At 42.1% G+C, this 18,237-nt stretch overlaps 1 protein-coding gene across 1 annotated transcript in view; it reads left to right on the forward strand.

The window, feature by feature from the left end:
- The first annotated feature begins 3,138 nt into the window (after positions 1 to 3,138).
- Positions 3,139 to 18,237, forward strand: part of RAPGEF3 (Rap guanine nucleotide exchange factor 3) — a 154,287-nt gene continuing 139,188 nt past the window's right edge. Inside the window, exon 1 of the mRNA XM_082248510.1 lies at positions 3,139 to 4,074. Within this exon, the coding sequence (XP_082104636.1) occupies positions 3,904 to 4,074 (171 nt within the window). The 5' untranslated portion in view covers positions 3,139 to 3,903. The remainder of the gene's footprint in view (positions 4,075 to 18,237) is intronic.

Raw genomic sequence — 18,237 nt, forward strand, 5'->3', positions numbered from 1 at the left:
AATTTGTTTTGTGTATGGCCAATTTTAGGTTAGATCTCTGTGCCATAAAACACCAAACATCAATCTCCCTGTGCTAATGTATTGGTAAAATGTGTGTAGCACTGTCCCTGCAGGAACTGCTGAATAGTGTCTTGACGGGCTGCGCTGGTTACCAGCAGACAGTTACCTTTATATAAAGTACCTGGATCCCTCCTTGCTCCTGAAGGCTCGTCACACAAATGAACAGTCTAGGGGTGTTGGTTTTTGTTGTTGTTTATTTGTAATTGGGATAGGAGAAGGGAATAGTGGGATACTCCAACTGAACTATTCACATTGGTTGAGGACTTCTATCTTCAGGACTTTCTAGGTAATTTGGAACAGCCATGCTGTTAATCCACACTGCCACACACAGGGCTGCTGTTAGGAATGATGGGGCCCCGTACAGCCTACCTGATGGGGCCCCCTTCAACCCCATCCCTGGCCCCGCCTCAAAACAAAATGCAGGTTTGTCACCGTTTACGTATATATGTGCGGGACCAACATGCATGTTTGCAATTACTCATGAACAAGGGGGAATGGGGGCTTTAAAAAGGTTTTACATTTTATTTTAATTATGTTACTTTGTGCAAAGTTGCTGGGGCTATTATGATGCAGGGATGACCAAGATATCACCCTTCCAATCCAGGGACGTGCCAGTGTTCTGTCAGAATAGCGCTACCTATCAGATTCTGCTACCGGAAGTAATATACAGACTAGAACAACTTACTGCGCATGCGTCATGCATTCCAACATGGCCGCTATGCATACCAATAGCTTTCTTAATGACACGAAGCAGCGGTGGACATCTTCTTACACCCACACAAGTCTTCAATTTTACATTTATTTTATCAGTAAACTGACCTTATAGAATAAATCACAGTATTACATTTGTATTATTATTGTATTCTAGTAAATATAGCGAGAAACCTGCGGCCAATGTGGTGACGGCCACCTTGGTACACCCCGCACTGCTCAGCGACAAACTGATTATATAGTGAAATAGACTGTTCCACTCGGCTGCGGTGAAATAGTCTATTTCAGTATATAAGGTGAGTTTACTGCTAAAATAAATGTAAAACTCCAGACTTTCGTGGGTGTAAGAAGATGTCCGCTGCTGCTTGGTGTTCTGTCACATTAGGAAACCTATTGGAACGCATAGTCGCCATGTTGGAACACATGGTGCATGCGCAGTAAGTTGTTCTTTCCGAATGCCACTTCTGCTAGCAGAATCTGATAGGTAGCGCTATTCTGACAGAACACTGATACATCAATGGGCGGGAAGAGGTTAAAGGGGAGTGGTTTGACTGCACATGTTTACTGTCCCCCAAACACAAGTTTAAAGTAGCATCTCACTGTGTCCTATGATCACCAGCATGAAAATCACACAGGCTACAGGTGCCCTGTCACAGTGTCATATGGATGCTGGGGATGCTGACTTTGTTATGCAGTAACACTCACTACAGTCATAGCTTAAAGTCAGCATCCCCAGCATTCATGTGACACTGTGACAGGGCACCTGTAGCCTGTGTGATTTTTATGCTGAGATCATAGGACACAGTGAGGACTCTATCCTCTGTTCTTCACTCACTGTGTCCAATCCAGCCACGCTGTCCTCCTGCTGTTCCCTGTCAGCTGCTGAGCAATCTGCCTCCGTACATGATCACACTCTGCACTTGAGTAAGGGGAGGCGGGGCTGAGCAGAGAACTATTGTATCCCTCCGCCAGGCAAAGCAGTGGACAGCAGCAGCCAGCACTATATTGCAGCAAATCACCATGGAACTAAATCCTATGTATACATGCGACCCGAAAATGGAAAAAAAGTCCCGCCACTGCACTCACTTCCTGGGCCCTTCTGCTGTCATTATAGGGCCCAGGAAAATGTAATTACACCCCCAAGAAATTACAAATTAGGAAAAGGTTTAGAAAAAACGATTTTTTTTGAACATGCAGAAATTTACTGTGATGCTGCCCGGGCCCCTTGTAGAGCTGATGGAGCCCGGGCCCGGTACAACAGGGCTGGTTGTACTGCCCTATCAGCGGCCCTGGCCACACATGTAGATGGATTTAAGTCTCTTGCTCTCTATTACTCTCTGACAAAACGACTTGCTGAACAATAACTTATCTTCAGGACACTCTCACTAGCATCCCCTTTCAAATGACACCCGTCCACTGACTATCCTAGGAGCAGGGATGGCCCCCCTCAGGCCAGGCCCCTTGACATGAGTTTCTGTACTCACTGTACTGCAGAGACAGATTCTCCAGTGTCTCTTCTCTCAGTCAGCTTCTCTGGACCTCTGGGTTAAGTTGCTCTGCTACTCTCCAGGCCCTCAGGACGACCCCCTGAGGCCGCATGGAACCTCTACAGAGTAGGAGGCAGCTGCCCCCTCCCTCCGAGACTCCGCTATCTAGCCGAAAGACCTCGAGCACATGTGCTCCTGGCTTTTATACAGTATCCCAACATGCACCAAGGCATCATCAGGACTGTATCAAAAGCCCATGCACCCATTCGTCAGGTTTCCTCCCACTGTCCAACATACCTCCCTATTGGCGTGAAACACTCTCTAGACAGAATGAATTGCATCCTGAGCACAATGAGCAGACCTCACTAACAGATCCTGCTCTCTTGTAGGCAGAGAACAATATAGGTTTACCTGTAACTCTTCTGGTAAGCAGACAGGACTCAAACTATACTTTCTCACTAGCACCTACCTAGGAGGGTGCTACATGTGCATGCGCCTTACTTTCTTTAATGTGACATAACCAGTTTAACTTTGATTTTTTTAGGCAAGAACAATGCTTGGTAAAACATGCTCAACATTTTAGTATCTGGAAAGCCTGCATCCAGCTGGAGACAATACTGACCACACTGCCATTTCAGCAGTTACAAGAGAAATGAGTCCAGTCCATTTTAATAAAAACACTAATAAAGAAGGTTTATTCTTGTTATCATTACTGTGAAGAAAGGATAATCTCATGTAACTCCCTGACACTTCTCTACGTAGTTGTAGTGGTTTATATTCAGCCTTTTCCTCCCACGGCTGTGTGCCTCAGCCAGTACTATCTCCCTCCCCAGCCATGTCCCTCCTGCTCTCCTGGGAGTGTTCACTCCTTCACAGAGTCTTAGGTCACCTGCCAAGTGTTTGTGTAGCAGTGAAAGGCTGAGTACAAGGCTTCCTCTCACAGTCTAACATCAGCCCTGCGCTTTCTCTGCTTCATATTACCTGGATAGCTGAGCTTCTAATATATGGAAGCCTCCTCCAACCTCCACATCAGAAGGGGCTCATCATAACCTGCCTGACAGCTTCTGTGCAGGTGCCTGGGGCATTGTTGTGGTAGGTGCAACCTGTAGAGAAGTGTGTATGGCAACCAGCAGCTGAAAAGTCAGAGAGTGAAGATTTACGCTACACAAAGGCTGACATCAGGACACTGCCATTGTCTATAGCCTGCAAGCCTCAGAGGGGACAGTGACAGCTGAGTTTAAGTCCCAAGACACAGGACTGCTCTTACTGATAAGTAGCCTTCTGCTGATCCACAGATAGACTCTCTGCCATGGAACTTGCAGCAGGAATGTGAAAGGATGATGCCCTTTAAATTCTCCGCCATAGAGTACCTGTCTGGAATTGGTTACTAAAAAGATGACTGCTGGAGACACCTATATAGTATAACTGATTCTGCTTCCACTGAACTAGACGTAGACAGGTCCAATTGTCCACTGGAGATGATGTTAGTTGTGTTTCTGTTGCCTAGAAGCTTGCAATCTATGCCGTCACTGTATTCTCTTGACTTATTTTGAATGACTAGTGATGAAATCAGTTGTGTTGTACTTAGGTGTCTGAGATCAGAGAGAGAGCTGAACGACTGCTAGTATCTTCAAGTGTCTGCCTCATGGTTCTGGTTACTGACTTGCTCTCTCTAGTCTCTATTCCACACAAGATTTTGCCTTTATGTGGCATGAGGCATATGCTCAAGATGCATTTCTTCAGGAGTTACTCCTATGAGATCCAAGTGGACCACAGATCTAAGGACTTTGCCAGCAGCATCCAAGGCATCCGATGGGTATGTACCACGTATGATTCTGTATCATGAGACGCGTTGCATGTGAGCGGCTGATCACATAATGTTCCAGCTTGTATTTTTATGTAAGATAAGCATCTTTCCCATTTGCTGTTTACCAGCCATCCACTGAATGGAAAAATCTAAGAGGGAAAAAGGCATGGATGTATGTAGAAAATACAGTGTAGGAGTCCTAAAAAATACAGTGTTTTCCTTTTTGTGCGCTGAATACATTTTTTACATTTAAAATGTGTATTAACTGATGAATATTGTGTCATTTTGGAAGTGGTTGTTAGTTTTTGGCCATCTGTCCTAGTGGCAGCGGATAGGAAAGATTGTTAATGGTGATACACTTATTATGAAAATAGAGCTAAAGGAGTTGAAAATGAAATGTTTTATGTATTTGTTGTTATGTTTTTTTATGGTCATTAGGGCTCATTTACATGTGCACCCAGGACTGCAGTAAAACCTTGGTTGAGCCACGGTCTTACCACCCCCCAACAGCCCAACAGCCCACCTGAACACAGACAAGTAGCCCCTCAGAGCTGTACACATTTTGTGGTCACTAATTTGTGCTTTGCGGTTGTTGCAAAAATTAGACCTCCTATTGCTTTCCACCACCATACACAACCCATTATAGCAGTGTGGTGGTTTGGCCTTATAAGGGTTAAAACAGGCAGTAAGGAAGTGGACATATCGCAGATCATAGGCAAAAGAATAAAAACATACAGTATATGCCGCAATTTGTCGATAGCCTTAACGCTGCAGTTTTTGTTTTCTAGGTCCAACCTTGTTTTATTAGTGGTTGATCTTACTAGTGTGTCTGTTGATTTTCCACTTCTTGTAACAGGTGACCACATTGTTTGCTTTGCAGTAAAAGCACTGCATTGTTGTCAGCTTGTGGACAGGGCAACATTAGATAGACATGTATTATTGAGGGTGTTTAAATAGGATAGCAGGAGAACTATAAAGTACTAGTGAAGACCTAATAATGGCCTTAAAAATATTAAAGCTGAACTCTGGGGAAAACAAAAAATACCCTTGCAGTGGGGCTTCCCCCCCCCCCCCCCCCCCCCTCTGCACGGATTAAATGCCTATTTATACCTAAGGTACCAGTAAGGTGCTCTGCCGGGCACACGCACTATGACATCATCCAGTACAATCATTGTACATGAGGATGCCGAAAGATGGACCACAAACCAGAATGTCAGGGAGAAGATTTGAGTGCTGGTTGCCAGTGGAGCAAGGTATTAGGTAAGTAGAAGTCCTAGACATTTACAAACATTTGTGACAGTGGGAGCCCCACTGCAAAGGTATTTTTGTTATGTTTTTCCCAGAGTTCAGCTTGAAGCAGAGATTCTCACTGGACAGTAGACAAAATATGGTTCTACATTGTACCCTTTTTATTTTACAGTCATCCCCCAGAAATGTACTTGTTTAAGCATAGATCACTGCATTGTGGGATGGGGCATGCCTACTCTTTCTGTTCTCAGGAAATCAGAATATTTGGAGGACTTTAGTAATGTAAATAAAGGTATGATCTTGCACCTTATAATGACACTCTTTAGTGGGGATCTTAGTTTAAAGCTCAACTCAACTCAGCTAATTTCAAAAAAATGGTGCCCAGGTGGGATTACAACTAAAATTGCAGCTCTAGCTGCAATTCTTACCTCCTCTCTGGCTCTGTCCCCTGCAGTAACTCTATTTTGCCACAAGATGTCCTCAGTCTGTCCAGCATCAATGCTGTTACAATGGAGGAATGGGAGAAAGTCATATGCTCCTCCAGGTACTGAAATACCTGCATTTTCTTCACTCTTGTCAGTTGAATAAAAGCACAGGGTGCAGAGAAAAAGGTGAGTATGTGGGGACAAGGTATTAAAGAAAATCTTTTTCTTTGTCCTACATAGGCAAATAACAGATATGCTTTAAAGGATCCTTGCACTTTTACAGAAAGTACATTTGTGCTTTTTGCCCCTTTCTCCTTATCTTCTCTGCCTGCCCTAGGTGTATACTTGTATATCAGTCCCAGATTTACTAAAACTGGAGCTCGCAGGATCTGCTGCAGCTGTGCATAGAAATCAATCAGATTCTAAGTTTTATTTCACAGCTTTAAGGCCCCTTTTGACACTGGCAGTGCCCGCCAGCGGATCCGCCTGCTCTGCAGGGAATCTCTTCATTCATTGATCCCTGCTGGGCAGGCGGATGACAGGACCATAAAACAAAAACAGCATGGATAGGACCATGCAAAGAGGTATATATGAGATCCACATAACGTAACTAGTTAAAAAGCTTTATTGATTGAAAATACCATGAAAATAAACACAACATATCAGTGGTAAGGGCACCACCATATTAGTGGTGCCCTTAGAATTGATATGTTGTGGTTATTTTCACTGTATTTTCAATCAATAAAGCTTTTTAAGCCCCGGTTCACTCTAGGGCGACCTGTGAGGCGACCTGGTCGCCTCACAGGTCGCCATAGGTCGCCTCCCATAGGGAAGCTGCGGACCCGTTCTAATAGGAGCGACACAAGTCGCTCCGACTTAGAAAAAGGGTCCGGCGCTTCTTTGGGGCGACCGCCATAGACTTCAATGTGCTCGCGTCGCCTGCATGTGAACGGGGGCTAACTAGTTACATTAGGTGGCTCTCATATATACCTCTTTGCATGGTCCTAGCCATGATTTTGTTGTTTTGTTTTCATGTTATAGATATTTTGATCCACATCTATAATTAGATGAGTTAATGCTCTAGGGTGGTTCCTTTCTCCCATACCACCATTAGCACCTGATTTATCTGGTGGTTTATTACAACCAGACCAACATGGACAAAACCAGCTATGAAATGGGCTTTCAGATAGAACTTGACTGGCCTGTCCGTTTCCACCTGACTGTCATCCGATCCGCCGGATGAATGGGGAACAGATCCCCATCCATCTGTTTTTAGCGGACAGGATCAGACCGGACGTCGGTGGGTGTCAACGGTAATGAGATACAAGTATACATTTGGGGCAGGAAAAATAAGGGGAAAGAGGGTTTCTATCGTTCGAGAAAGTTTTTGACAAAGTTTGTCTAATATGACCCATGACCTTCAAGTCTGTGGTACTTAAATTAGGCTATTTTCAAGTCTCTAATTCACAGCTCCCTTAACAGAGACATTTGAAAGTTTATTCCATCTTTCTCCCCCCCCCCCCCCCCCCAGCACCAGGCCCACTTAGTTTGTAATTCTTAGTGCAAAAAGGTGATCTGATTGAGTAGTTACTCCTTCATTGAACCCATAACATTATTCTTGGCTTGTAGACAAACATAGAGGTGATATCTAGCAAATTCTTCATTCTTCCCAATGAATGAGTCTATGGGCAATATGAAGTCACATTGCTGCAGTGGGGAAGGGTTTTGCCCCAAAGATTTCCAAACCCACCAATGCAGCTCTGGAGGTTATGTAAGGACTCTTTAGGCCCTGCTCAAACTTTGTGTAGCATTCCCGCTCACAGTTTTGTGTGGGCGATTTTCATGATTACATTTATCGCACATAGGGCAGCCCATTCACTGGAAAAGGCTACCCCAGTGATGGAGAACCTTGGCACCCCAGATGTTTTGGAACCACATTTCACATGATGCTCCACTACACTACAGAGTGCATGAGCATCATGGGAAATGTAGTTCCGAAACATCTGGGGTGCCAAGGTTCGTCATCACTGGGCTACCCTGTCTGCGTTTGTCAAGGCAAAGAAGCTACAGGACAAAATTTTGGCCTTGTGCCAGCATTTTGCTGTGATTCTCACACACGTTGTTGTGTGACAATCGCTGCAAAATTGCACTGCATTTGGGGTGCCGTTAAGGATGATGGCACCCGAATGCACGTTGTGCATTCTGCTGCAGTTTGGAATTGTGGATTCTAAATCACCTAAGTGCGAACGGGGCCTTGGGGTACATTTGGAGTTTATGTTTGTTAACAATTACAGTTTTATTTTTGTTCCTAAACATATTTACAGTGTGTAGATATGTCTACTATAGAGATCTTTGTTTTCTATGATTGACATGATGGCAACCATCTAACAACCTAGATCAGCGTTTTGCAACCAGGGTTCCTCCAGGGGTTGCTAGGGCTTCCTTGAGCAAGGAGCCATTTCTACCTCTCAAATACATTCTAATTTACTACTTTTTATCTGTAGGGGGACATTCTTCCCAGGGACCATCGGAGTTAAAGTGTAGCCCCACTTTTTTTGAGAAAAAAACACCCCCCTCTGGGTGATCTATGTACATTGCAAGGATTTTAACAAACTTTGTTGCAGATTCCGACCTTTTGTTATTCTAAAGAAATCATTGCTTGTTCCTCTGGGCCTCTGTGCTGAGTGGGTCGCATGGGAGTGTTTTCATAATTATCTATCTGCCGTGGCAGCTGCAGGGCTCTAAATCCCTTTAGACGTGTTCCTATTGGGAGTATCCCACCAAAAATGATATTTTTTTGCAGGGGATGCCAGAAATCTGACTTGTTTCTTAAGCAGACTTCTGGGAAAATTGGTGAGCCAATCACACAAGCAGGAAATGATGTTTCTGGGGTGTGGTCAGTACACATTCTGTGTACAGAACAGTTCTAGGTAGCCATATTGCATTGCAATTTCAGAAAATACAGCAGCTGCAGACTGAAAAGGAAAGGTCATTTTTAATAACATTCAATTACAATATGATTTGTGTCGCAATTGTGTACGCTATATCGTTTTTTTTTCTTTATTTGCTGTTTTTTTCCCTACGAAAGTGGTGTTACCCTTTAATGCAGAAGTCTACAAACTTTTCAATACAATGGCAATATCATATATTTTACAAAAGTTTGTGGGACAGAAAAAAGGCTCCCCCCCCCCCCTTCACATCAGAGTCCCACTTTTACTTCAGAGCCCCCCTTCTCATCTGATTCCCCTCTTGTACATATGAGCCCCCCCCCCCCCTTGCACATCAGAGCATCTTTCACATCTAGTCAACTTCTAATCAGAGCCCCCTCATATCAGTGCCCCTCATAACATACAGGAGATGTTCCTGTTGACCGAAAAACATTTGTAGTGGTCTGTGGGTTGTAGCTTGGAAAACCCTGTGCTAATATATCATAAGGTAATTATTAGTAGGGGTTCCCTGGGAGCAGAAAGTTATTTCAAGGATTCCTGTGTGTGAAAAAGGTTCAGAAAGGCTGTCCTAGGTGCTGCAAGTATTAGTTAGATACCAATCAGTATTTGTCTTATTAATGGTTACACCTACACAATGAACCCATCTGTCACTATCTGTACAGTAAATGAGACGTATGACATTACATTTAGCTTTGCTTAGCCCATTTTCCATGTTGGCAGCCTTTGAGGCTAATGGACATTTGCACAAAGGCGAATGGCTCTTTACTTCCTGGAACTTTTACATAATATCCGTAAATGCTATCCACAGCTCATTTATGTAATCTGACCTACGATTTATTTTCACTTGTCCTGAACTAATAAAAACCTGTTGATTTATCCTTATTTCCAAGTCACTGTGCTGATTAAAAGTTAGCTCTCACTGATTTTACCAGTTTTAGTACATAGAAGCGTCCACCAGTCAGCTGTATACAAGATAACATTCCGCATTCCTTTGTTCTTGTACTAATAGCAATATCTGATTCTATGTCCAACACTCCAAAGTAAGAGCAGCTTTTAGGTCAACATTAAAATTCCAGCATACCTACAGAAAAGTTATGGAGAGGGTGTTAAGTGGCCCCTTTGTAAATACAGCAGCTATAATAAAAACAGTAAGTAATAACAGAAGACAAAAGAAGCAATAACAGAATAATAAAATAAAAAAATAATAAAATAACATAATGGTAATAAGAAATAACAGCAGAAGCACTAACAGAAGTAACAAGCAATAACAGAAAAATCAAATAAATAATAATAAATTAATACAAATATAAAATAATAATTACGTACATAATAATAGTAAGAAGAAGGATCAAATATAAATGATAAAAATACTACTACTACTTCTACTACTACTACTAAAAGTATTCATAAGTAATAACAGAAAAAGAAGAAGCAGCTGTACATTTTGTTTCCACCAATGGACTTTACCGTGTTTGAGCAAATCTGAACATACAGATTGAATAAACGTAATATAGGCAATAGATGCTGCTGTAAGTAAGGAACAAGTAAAGAACACATACCAATGTCAGCTTTGTGAAACACTTTAAATCATCTAGTATGGGGTCAGCAACCAGTAGATCGCAGCCAGTTGACTGGTAGATCACGGTCTGGGCTTGCTGACCCGCCATTCACGAGCATCAAACAGTGTGCAGTGCAGAGGGACTACTTTTAACTACTTATAAAAGTTGGAGCTGTAGTGGGGAGCAAGAGTCGCATAAGCATATGCCTCCACCTGCGAGTTTGGTGCACTTTCTGAAAGCAGGAGTTTTTGTGCACTTTCTGGAAGTGCACCATAACTGCAGGATATAATAGAAGTCTATGGCAAATCATGGCTCACCCAGGAAGGTCACAGATGCACTGCGCTGCACCTGCAGTGCAGGTAATCCGCAGCACATTAGTTTTTAAAAGCAGCCTTACAGTGGGCTCAGAACAGTAAAGGTTCATTTACATTTGTAGTTGGGGGGGGGGGGGGTAGTAAAATCCCATAGTTAAGATGTGTTTTTACCACCCCTACCCCAGCTGGACCCCCTTTAGCTAAACATGTCACAGCCACAGCAGAAGTTAAGTGTCCTGTCATGGTTGGTGGGTGTAGCACCTGCCAAGCATGACCCATTCAAGTGAATGAGGCCGCTCTACAAATGCCCTGCAACCCTGTGCAGTACAGCAAACAAGGAATTAAAGCAGACAAAGTTGTGTTGCTTTCCCACCGCCTGATTTAGCCCCTTGGACACAGCAGAAGGATGCAGTTGCGGGATGCTTACGGAGTGGCCCCATTTACTTGAATGGGTCGCATTTGGCAGGTGGAATTCCTGCTGCGGCATGTGTACACCTTTAGCTACTGCCTTGGCAGCTAAAGGGGTTGAGGATTGAGGGCAGTAATCCATGACTCAACCACAGGGCTTTACTACCCTCAAACTTTACGTGTGAAAGAACCTGAAGGATGCCGCTGCGGAATGCAACTAAGGGCTCATTCACAAGTACAGCAGAGACTGCTGCTCCTCCGAAAAGTAATCTGCTTGTTATTTGAGAGGTGGTGAGGAGGCGATATGTTGCTTCCTCAACACCTGATATTAACCCATGATTGCCTTGCAATGCGCACAATTGCAATATGCAGGAGTTAGCCCCTCGCTTCAGGACAACATATCTGTATACCTTTTATACATGATGAACACCAGAGTCTACCTTTTTGGCCTCAGTTGTCATTAGTTGCTGGGTCTAGTTGCAACAACCCCACCATCAATATATCGTCTTGGCAAAAAACGTATACAGATACTTTGTTCAGATTTGATTGGCGGAAGTTCTGAGACATTGTTTTTAATATTATACATGTGAATGTGGAATCCGTCATCAATATAATTTATAGGATTAACATACTTTGTACCCCTGAGGAAAAAGCTATGAAAGCTTTGAAACGCGTCAGGTAATCTTGATGTTGATCCGTGTATATATATATATATACATATGTATTGATGGAACACATTTTGTACATTCTATGTATATTGCTACACATTTTGCTTTTTGTATATATATATATATATATATATATATATATATATATATATGTATATATACATGTTTTTATCTTTGCGATATAAATAAAAGATGGTTCTTATAACATTATAGTATATCTCATAAGGGCCTACAAAGTCCCAATCTCTAGGGGAATTTCTTCCATGGTTCATGAGTTAGAGGTTTAAATTAGGTGTGAGGAGGTGGCTCTGTGCACGGTGATCTTTGACTTCTCCCATGATGTTCAGGTAGATCTCCACCTCTTTAAGGTTTCCCACTCCTACACTAGTCGAACAGCTACTACAAAACATCCCGACTGGTTTAATGCCTTCATTGGCACTTTGTCTTAGAAAAAAAAAACTGCATTCTTGGTAGAAGCTTACATTATTATTTTTTCCAATTTTCAAAACAGGCCTAAAGAAAAAAAAAGACAAATGTGAATGATCTTTTATCCTTCTAATTTTACATTGTTGTTATGGAAAGTAGCCCCACTTTATTTTGCTGCAGTTTATATGGCTCGGCTAGGGGTGACGTTACTATTATAGCCATCACTACATGGCCAGTGGCCTTTAGAAAAGGGTTGCAGGAGACTTGTCCCCTTCCCCATGAAGCAGATGAAAAAGACTGGAGCAAGATCCACTACAGGCCTGTTTGTGAATAATGCATTAGTCGTGCAAGAAATACATACAAAAACTTGATAGCAGATTCCTCTAATCCTCTGGTGCCTAATCTGCAATGCAGAGGCCACATTCCACCCTTAAGGTACTTATTGTCTGGACCTCAGGGACCGTGCAGAGTGCAGATATTAGGCTGTGTTTTCTTTTCCTTGGAAAAATGTTTTTTAAACTGGCTTCCATTAGCCTAATGGTTTGATTATTTATTTTTTTCACCCCTCTTTAATTTTTTTTTTTTTTTAACATTCCTTTTCTCTTTTAATTTTGTTCCTTTGTTCTTTTATAACTGCTTTTCCTTAGCAATAGCTGTAGAAATAGTAATTTGTGAGAGGGCTGTAGGAAGCACAACGTGGGAGCTTGTGCGAGCAGTCTAAAGCAGTGATCTTTATCAGTCTTGTATAATGGGGCTGATTTACTAAAGGCAAATAGACTGTGCACTTTGCAAAGTGCAGTTCCTCTCTGCAAGTGCAGTTGCTTCAGAGCTTAGTAATTGAGATGAAGCCATGCTGACTTCCATCATCCAATCCCATACCTCCCAACTTTTTGAGATGAGAACGAGGGACACCTATTAGCAAAAGTATGTAGGCAAAGGAAACGCCCCCTTAAAGCAGAATTATTTTAAAAAAAAAATGATTAGTTAAACCCACAAGTGAGTTTTTTTTAACCACTACTATTCCTTTATACTGGCTTTTGAAATTTACAAATTAGATGAAAGGTTTAGCACTGGGAAACACTTTTTGAAAGATAAAAACTGCATTTTATCTACAACTATATAGATGGGGGACAAAATGGGGAACAAATGAGGAGGAAAGAAGGACAGTCCCTTGAAATCAGGGACAGTTGGGAGCTATGCAATCGTGCAAGCAAAAATGCTTACGTGTAATTGGGTGTTCTTTGTAAATTGAAGCTTTACCTAATTTACTAAGCTCCGGAGCGACTGCACTTGCAAAGGTGCACCATCTATTTGCCTTTAGTAAATCAACCCCATTGTGTCTACTGTCTCCTAAAGTATGTATTCAGCCTCCATCGTCTCCATCAGCCTCCACCCTAGCAAGTTTGCACTCTCTGACCATCTACTGTACTATGTCTGCACTCTCTGACCATCTACTGTAGTATGTCTGCAGTCTCTGACCATCAATGTCTAGAGATCACAAGTATGGGTGTTTTATATATTTTTTCCTTACCCTGCTAGGTTGTTGAAGTAGTGAATTAAAGTGGTTGTAAAGCCTTACATATGCCTAGTGAAGTGACTGACCTCAGGTGATACACAGAGATGAAATAAATCCTCTTACATAAGTTATACCTGTTTATCGGCAGCCCTTTCCTCTCTACATCTGTTCAAAGTGCTGAATTTTAAAGCTTGTCTGAGACTTTAGAAAAAAGGGGGGCGGACAGCTGAAGTGACACTCTGCAGAGCTCAGTGAGGAGAGCTCTGACAGCTGATTGGGGGAAAGTACACCCCTCCCCCCTCCACGCAGGAACAGAGCTGAGGCTGTCAATCTGCTAGGGGTCCCTCCTTGTCATCATTTTTCTCTTGGTGTCAGGAAAACTTATCAAAAGTGATTCATGCTGATAGCAGAAGAATGAAGCAGCAGACAAATACACACTATAGAAATATATGCTTTGTTCATATTTCATGTCTGAGGTTTACAACCACTGTAAGCCAGCCATACATGGATCTAACTTCACTCGGTTCAGCAGGGACCAGACAAATTTTGATCTATGTATGGGCAGGCTGGTTGTACAGAAGTCAATCTACAGACAGCGGGGAGACTTCCTCATCATCAGAACACACTTATCAGTGCTGCCGGCTACACTGACCAATTGGGAAAAACCCGACAGGCTGGTTGTACAGAAATCAATCAGTAGATCAACTTCTGTACAACCAGCCTGTCAGATTTTTTCCAACTGATCAGTGCAGCTGGTTATAGTCGGCAGCACTGATCAGTGTATTCTGACGGTGAGGAAGTCTCCCAGCTGTCAGAATACAACCCATGTATGGGCTGCCTTAGGGCCAAACTCCAGACAAATAAAGTCTACGCCTGCATTACAAGGGTTAATTGCTTGTTTAAGTCTAGTGGAGCAAGAAAAGGAGATATACTTACCTAATCCTCCAATCCTCTCCACAGCTAGACTGTTCCCTGTAGCATCTGCACCTCTGCGCTCAGTTTAGAGTCCTGATGTCATCAAGACCAAAGCAGGGTCCACAGCCCTGCACTTGATGTGAGGATGCCGAGGGACAGTCCACAGCCTGATCATGGGGGAAAGCTGCCTGCGGGGGGGAAGAGGATCAGGTAAGTAACACTGGGAGAGATTTACTAAAACTGGAGCGCTGGCAGAATCTGGGGTGGCTTTGCATGGTAGCCAATCCTATTCTAACTTCAGCTTGTTTAATTAAGCTTTAACAATAAAATCTGGATCGTTGATTGGTTTCTATGCAGAGTTGCACCAGATTTAGCATTCTCCAGTTTTAGTAAATAACCCCCACCATTTCTCTTCTCCCTAGACAAAATAAGCTATTAACTCTTGCAGCACGGGCACAGTCCCACTGCAAAGGATGATTCTTTATCTGCCTGGGCTATAATGAGCGTATGTAAATTTCAACACCTTTAGTAAGTCGTGTCTGTTGCATAAAAAGGTAAATATTGAGTGGGATCGTTAAAATTACAGATCTCTGTAAGTAATTTTTTAAATTGGTAACATATTTCTCTATAACTGTACAGACGATTCAAAGGTTTGGTGGGTTTTATGCTTTATTAATAATGTTATATTACTCAGGTTCATGTTTAAATGGCTGCTGGGAAAAACTATGACACACTGTAAGTATAGGCTGCATGGCATTTACATTGCATATTTGTTGTGCTACACTTACTGTGAAATAATTAGCACCCATAACCTTTGTATTATATCATATATAGAGAGTCATTAGTGTTTCTGGGAACTTAATGTGCACTCTGCTACGGTAGTACCTGCTCTATAAATAGATGCTTTGGCAGTGAAGTGGAGGTGAGTAAGTATCCTTATATGAATGAAAGTTTTGGAAAGAGGGACTGTCTGTGCTGCCATAGCAAACATTTATCAGCTCCATTTTCATTAAATGTTTTAACCTTCTTCCCTTTTTACATTACTAGCTTCTAAATGAAGTATAAAAGTCTACCTAAAAATCACTTTAATTTAAATCCAAGCAAGGGGCCAGTGAAGGCGAACCTTGGCACCCCAGATGTTTTGGAACTACATTTCCCATGATGCTCATGCACTCTGCAGTGTAGTTGAGCATCATGGGAAATGTAGTTCCAAAACATCTGGGGTGCCAAGGTTCGCCATCACTGGAGTAGACTCTTGCAATTCAAGGTTGAGGGTAAATCCTAAAAGTTAATATTTACCCCTCCCTCTATGGATGCCAGCGAACTCTTCTGTTTCGCAGAACAAAGCTTGCTAAAAAAATCCTCTGCATTTTCGGAAGCTGACAAGCCCGCTGTACTCTATGGTCTCATCTTCTGACCACTATGGTCACTACTGGAGATCAGCAGGGCATCAAGTCTTCAATGCACCCAGAAGTGTGCTGGTTACTGAAGAGTCTTTGGAAGACAGTGGAGTTTGGTGGCGTGGCAAATATTAAACCTACTTACTTAATACTAAACTGAATAGGCTAAAATGAGATCTGTGGGTGGCCCACCGATCTTGTAGCACCACAAACTTAGATCAGAAAATCAAACTAGTGGGGTGGAAAATTATCAGCTGAACAGAACCTGCCGTTGCAGTCACTGGTTGGGTATTCTGACAGCCACGGGGGCCAATAGTATAATTCATGATATTCTAGATAGATCAGGCAAAGGAGAACTCCAGACAAAAATAACAAAATAACAGCCAATTAACAGTTAAAATGCCAAAACCAGCTTCTAATATAACCCCCCCCCCCCCGGGACTTTGAAGGTAAAGACAATTCTCATATATAAAAAAAGTAAATATACAAAACTTTATTTGTGGCAATTTTAAAAATCATTTGCACAGTAAAAACTTTAAAAGCATAAGACCAATAGTTCATATCTTCATAGGACATGCATAGTGTCCTATAGTTAATCCACATCCTCTTCTTCACATATGGAAGGGTTGGATTCTCTCAGATGCCTTCCATATGTGAAGTAGAAGATGTGGATTACCTATAGGACACTATGCATGTTCTATGAAGATATGGACTATTGGTCTCTTGTTTTTAAAGCCTTATAGTTGCCTTTACTGTGCAAATAATTTCTAATATTGTCAAACATAAAGTTTTTTACTTTTTAATATGGGAGAATTGTGTTTACCTTCAAAGTCCTAGTAGTATTTTTGCTTGTTCTTCTATATTAGGGATGGTAGTAAACTCTATTTTTCTGATGACAACTTATATGTAAGCTTTTAATATAATATTCACCTTCAGCCGCTAGATGTTCTCATTGTAGCCAGCATCATTCAACCCACTTCTTCTGAGCCCAGATCATCCTGGACCCACCCCCAACCTGTGACTGGACAGTAAAAGGAAAAGCGGCACAGTGATAAGCTCATCTCTCTGTCACTTTTCTTTCTTTTCCTATCAGAATGCTTCTTGTCAGCGTGTGAAATGATTGGCTCCTTGTTCTTCTTTTTCCTCTCACACTGCTGTACAGTGAGTCCACCATAGAAAACCATTATGTGTTGCCAACATCCCAGTTTGTATAGAACAAAACGAGTACCCCCACATTGGATGGGACTTTGAAGGCAACCAAAAGGATTATAATAAAATCATATATTTATTGATGCATATATACATTTTTTTTTTTATACATTTTTAGTGCTGGTCTAACAACAATAAAAAATGCACAGCTGAGGTTACATTCTAATTACATATAGAAAACAGTCATGCTCTCCACTCCCACCTGAATAAGGCCCCTTTCACATGGGCGCACCGCCCGATGGAGTCTGTTCTGCTCAGGGGAGAACCGATCTGCCGATCCTCGCTGAGCAGGCGGATGACAGCTCCATCTCTGCTCTGTGTGCAGAGACATAGCTGTCAGATCCCCGCTGTCCTCTACGGGGAGATCGGATGAGAACGGACCGCCTGTCCGCTCTCATCCGATCCAATCCAATCCTCCAGACGGATGGAAAATAGGGTTTCCATCCATCCGGATTTCATGGACAGGATCGGATAGCAGCGGGTGTCAGCGAAGATGTCTCCGCTGACACCCGCTGCCCCATAGGGATGCATGGAGCATCCGACAAGGTCCGCCTGAAAAACTGACAGGCAGATCGGATCGCCCGTGTGAAAGGGGCCTAACTGTTTTATATATGTAATTAGAATTTTTTTGTTGTTAGACTAGCATTGACATTTTTTTTTTTATATGTATCAATAATCATTTTATTTTATTATATTATTATTATTATTATTATAATCCTTTTGGTTGCCTTTAAGTCCCCATCAAATTTGGGAGTAAAGCTGATACAAGGCTAAATGATAAAATACATTTAATTATGTATTAATGATTACAGAGTTGCAATAAATTGTGTCTTCTATATCCGCACAAATTTCAGCTTGAAGCCTTCTAGTTGGTTGCTATAGATTATTGCACTTAATAATGAGCCAGTTAATCTGATAAATAAGCAGTAAGCATTAGGTATATTTAAACAGTATGCAAACTGATATGGAAGCCATAGACTAAGCTATATGGCAATGTCAGATGCTTCTAGGGGCAGACTAGTATAAGAAGTATACAGAGTTAAGAGTGTCAATATGGAAGGACCTAGCAGAGTGGAAATGTTTGTTTAAGGTGCTGCTGACGTTCATAGGCAAATAAACCGTGACATAAGGATCCT

Source organism: Pelophylax lessonae (assembly GCF_965119305.1).
Source record: "Pelophylax lessonae genome assembly, chromosome: 2".
Classification (NCBI taxonomy): domain Eukaryota; kingdom Metazoa; phylum Chordata; class Amphibia; order Anura; family Ranidae; genus Pelophylax; species Pelophylax lessonae.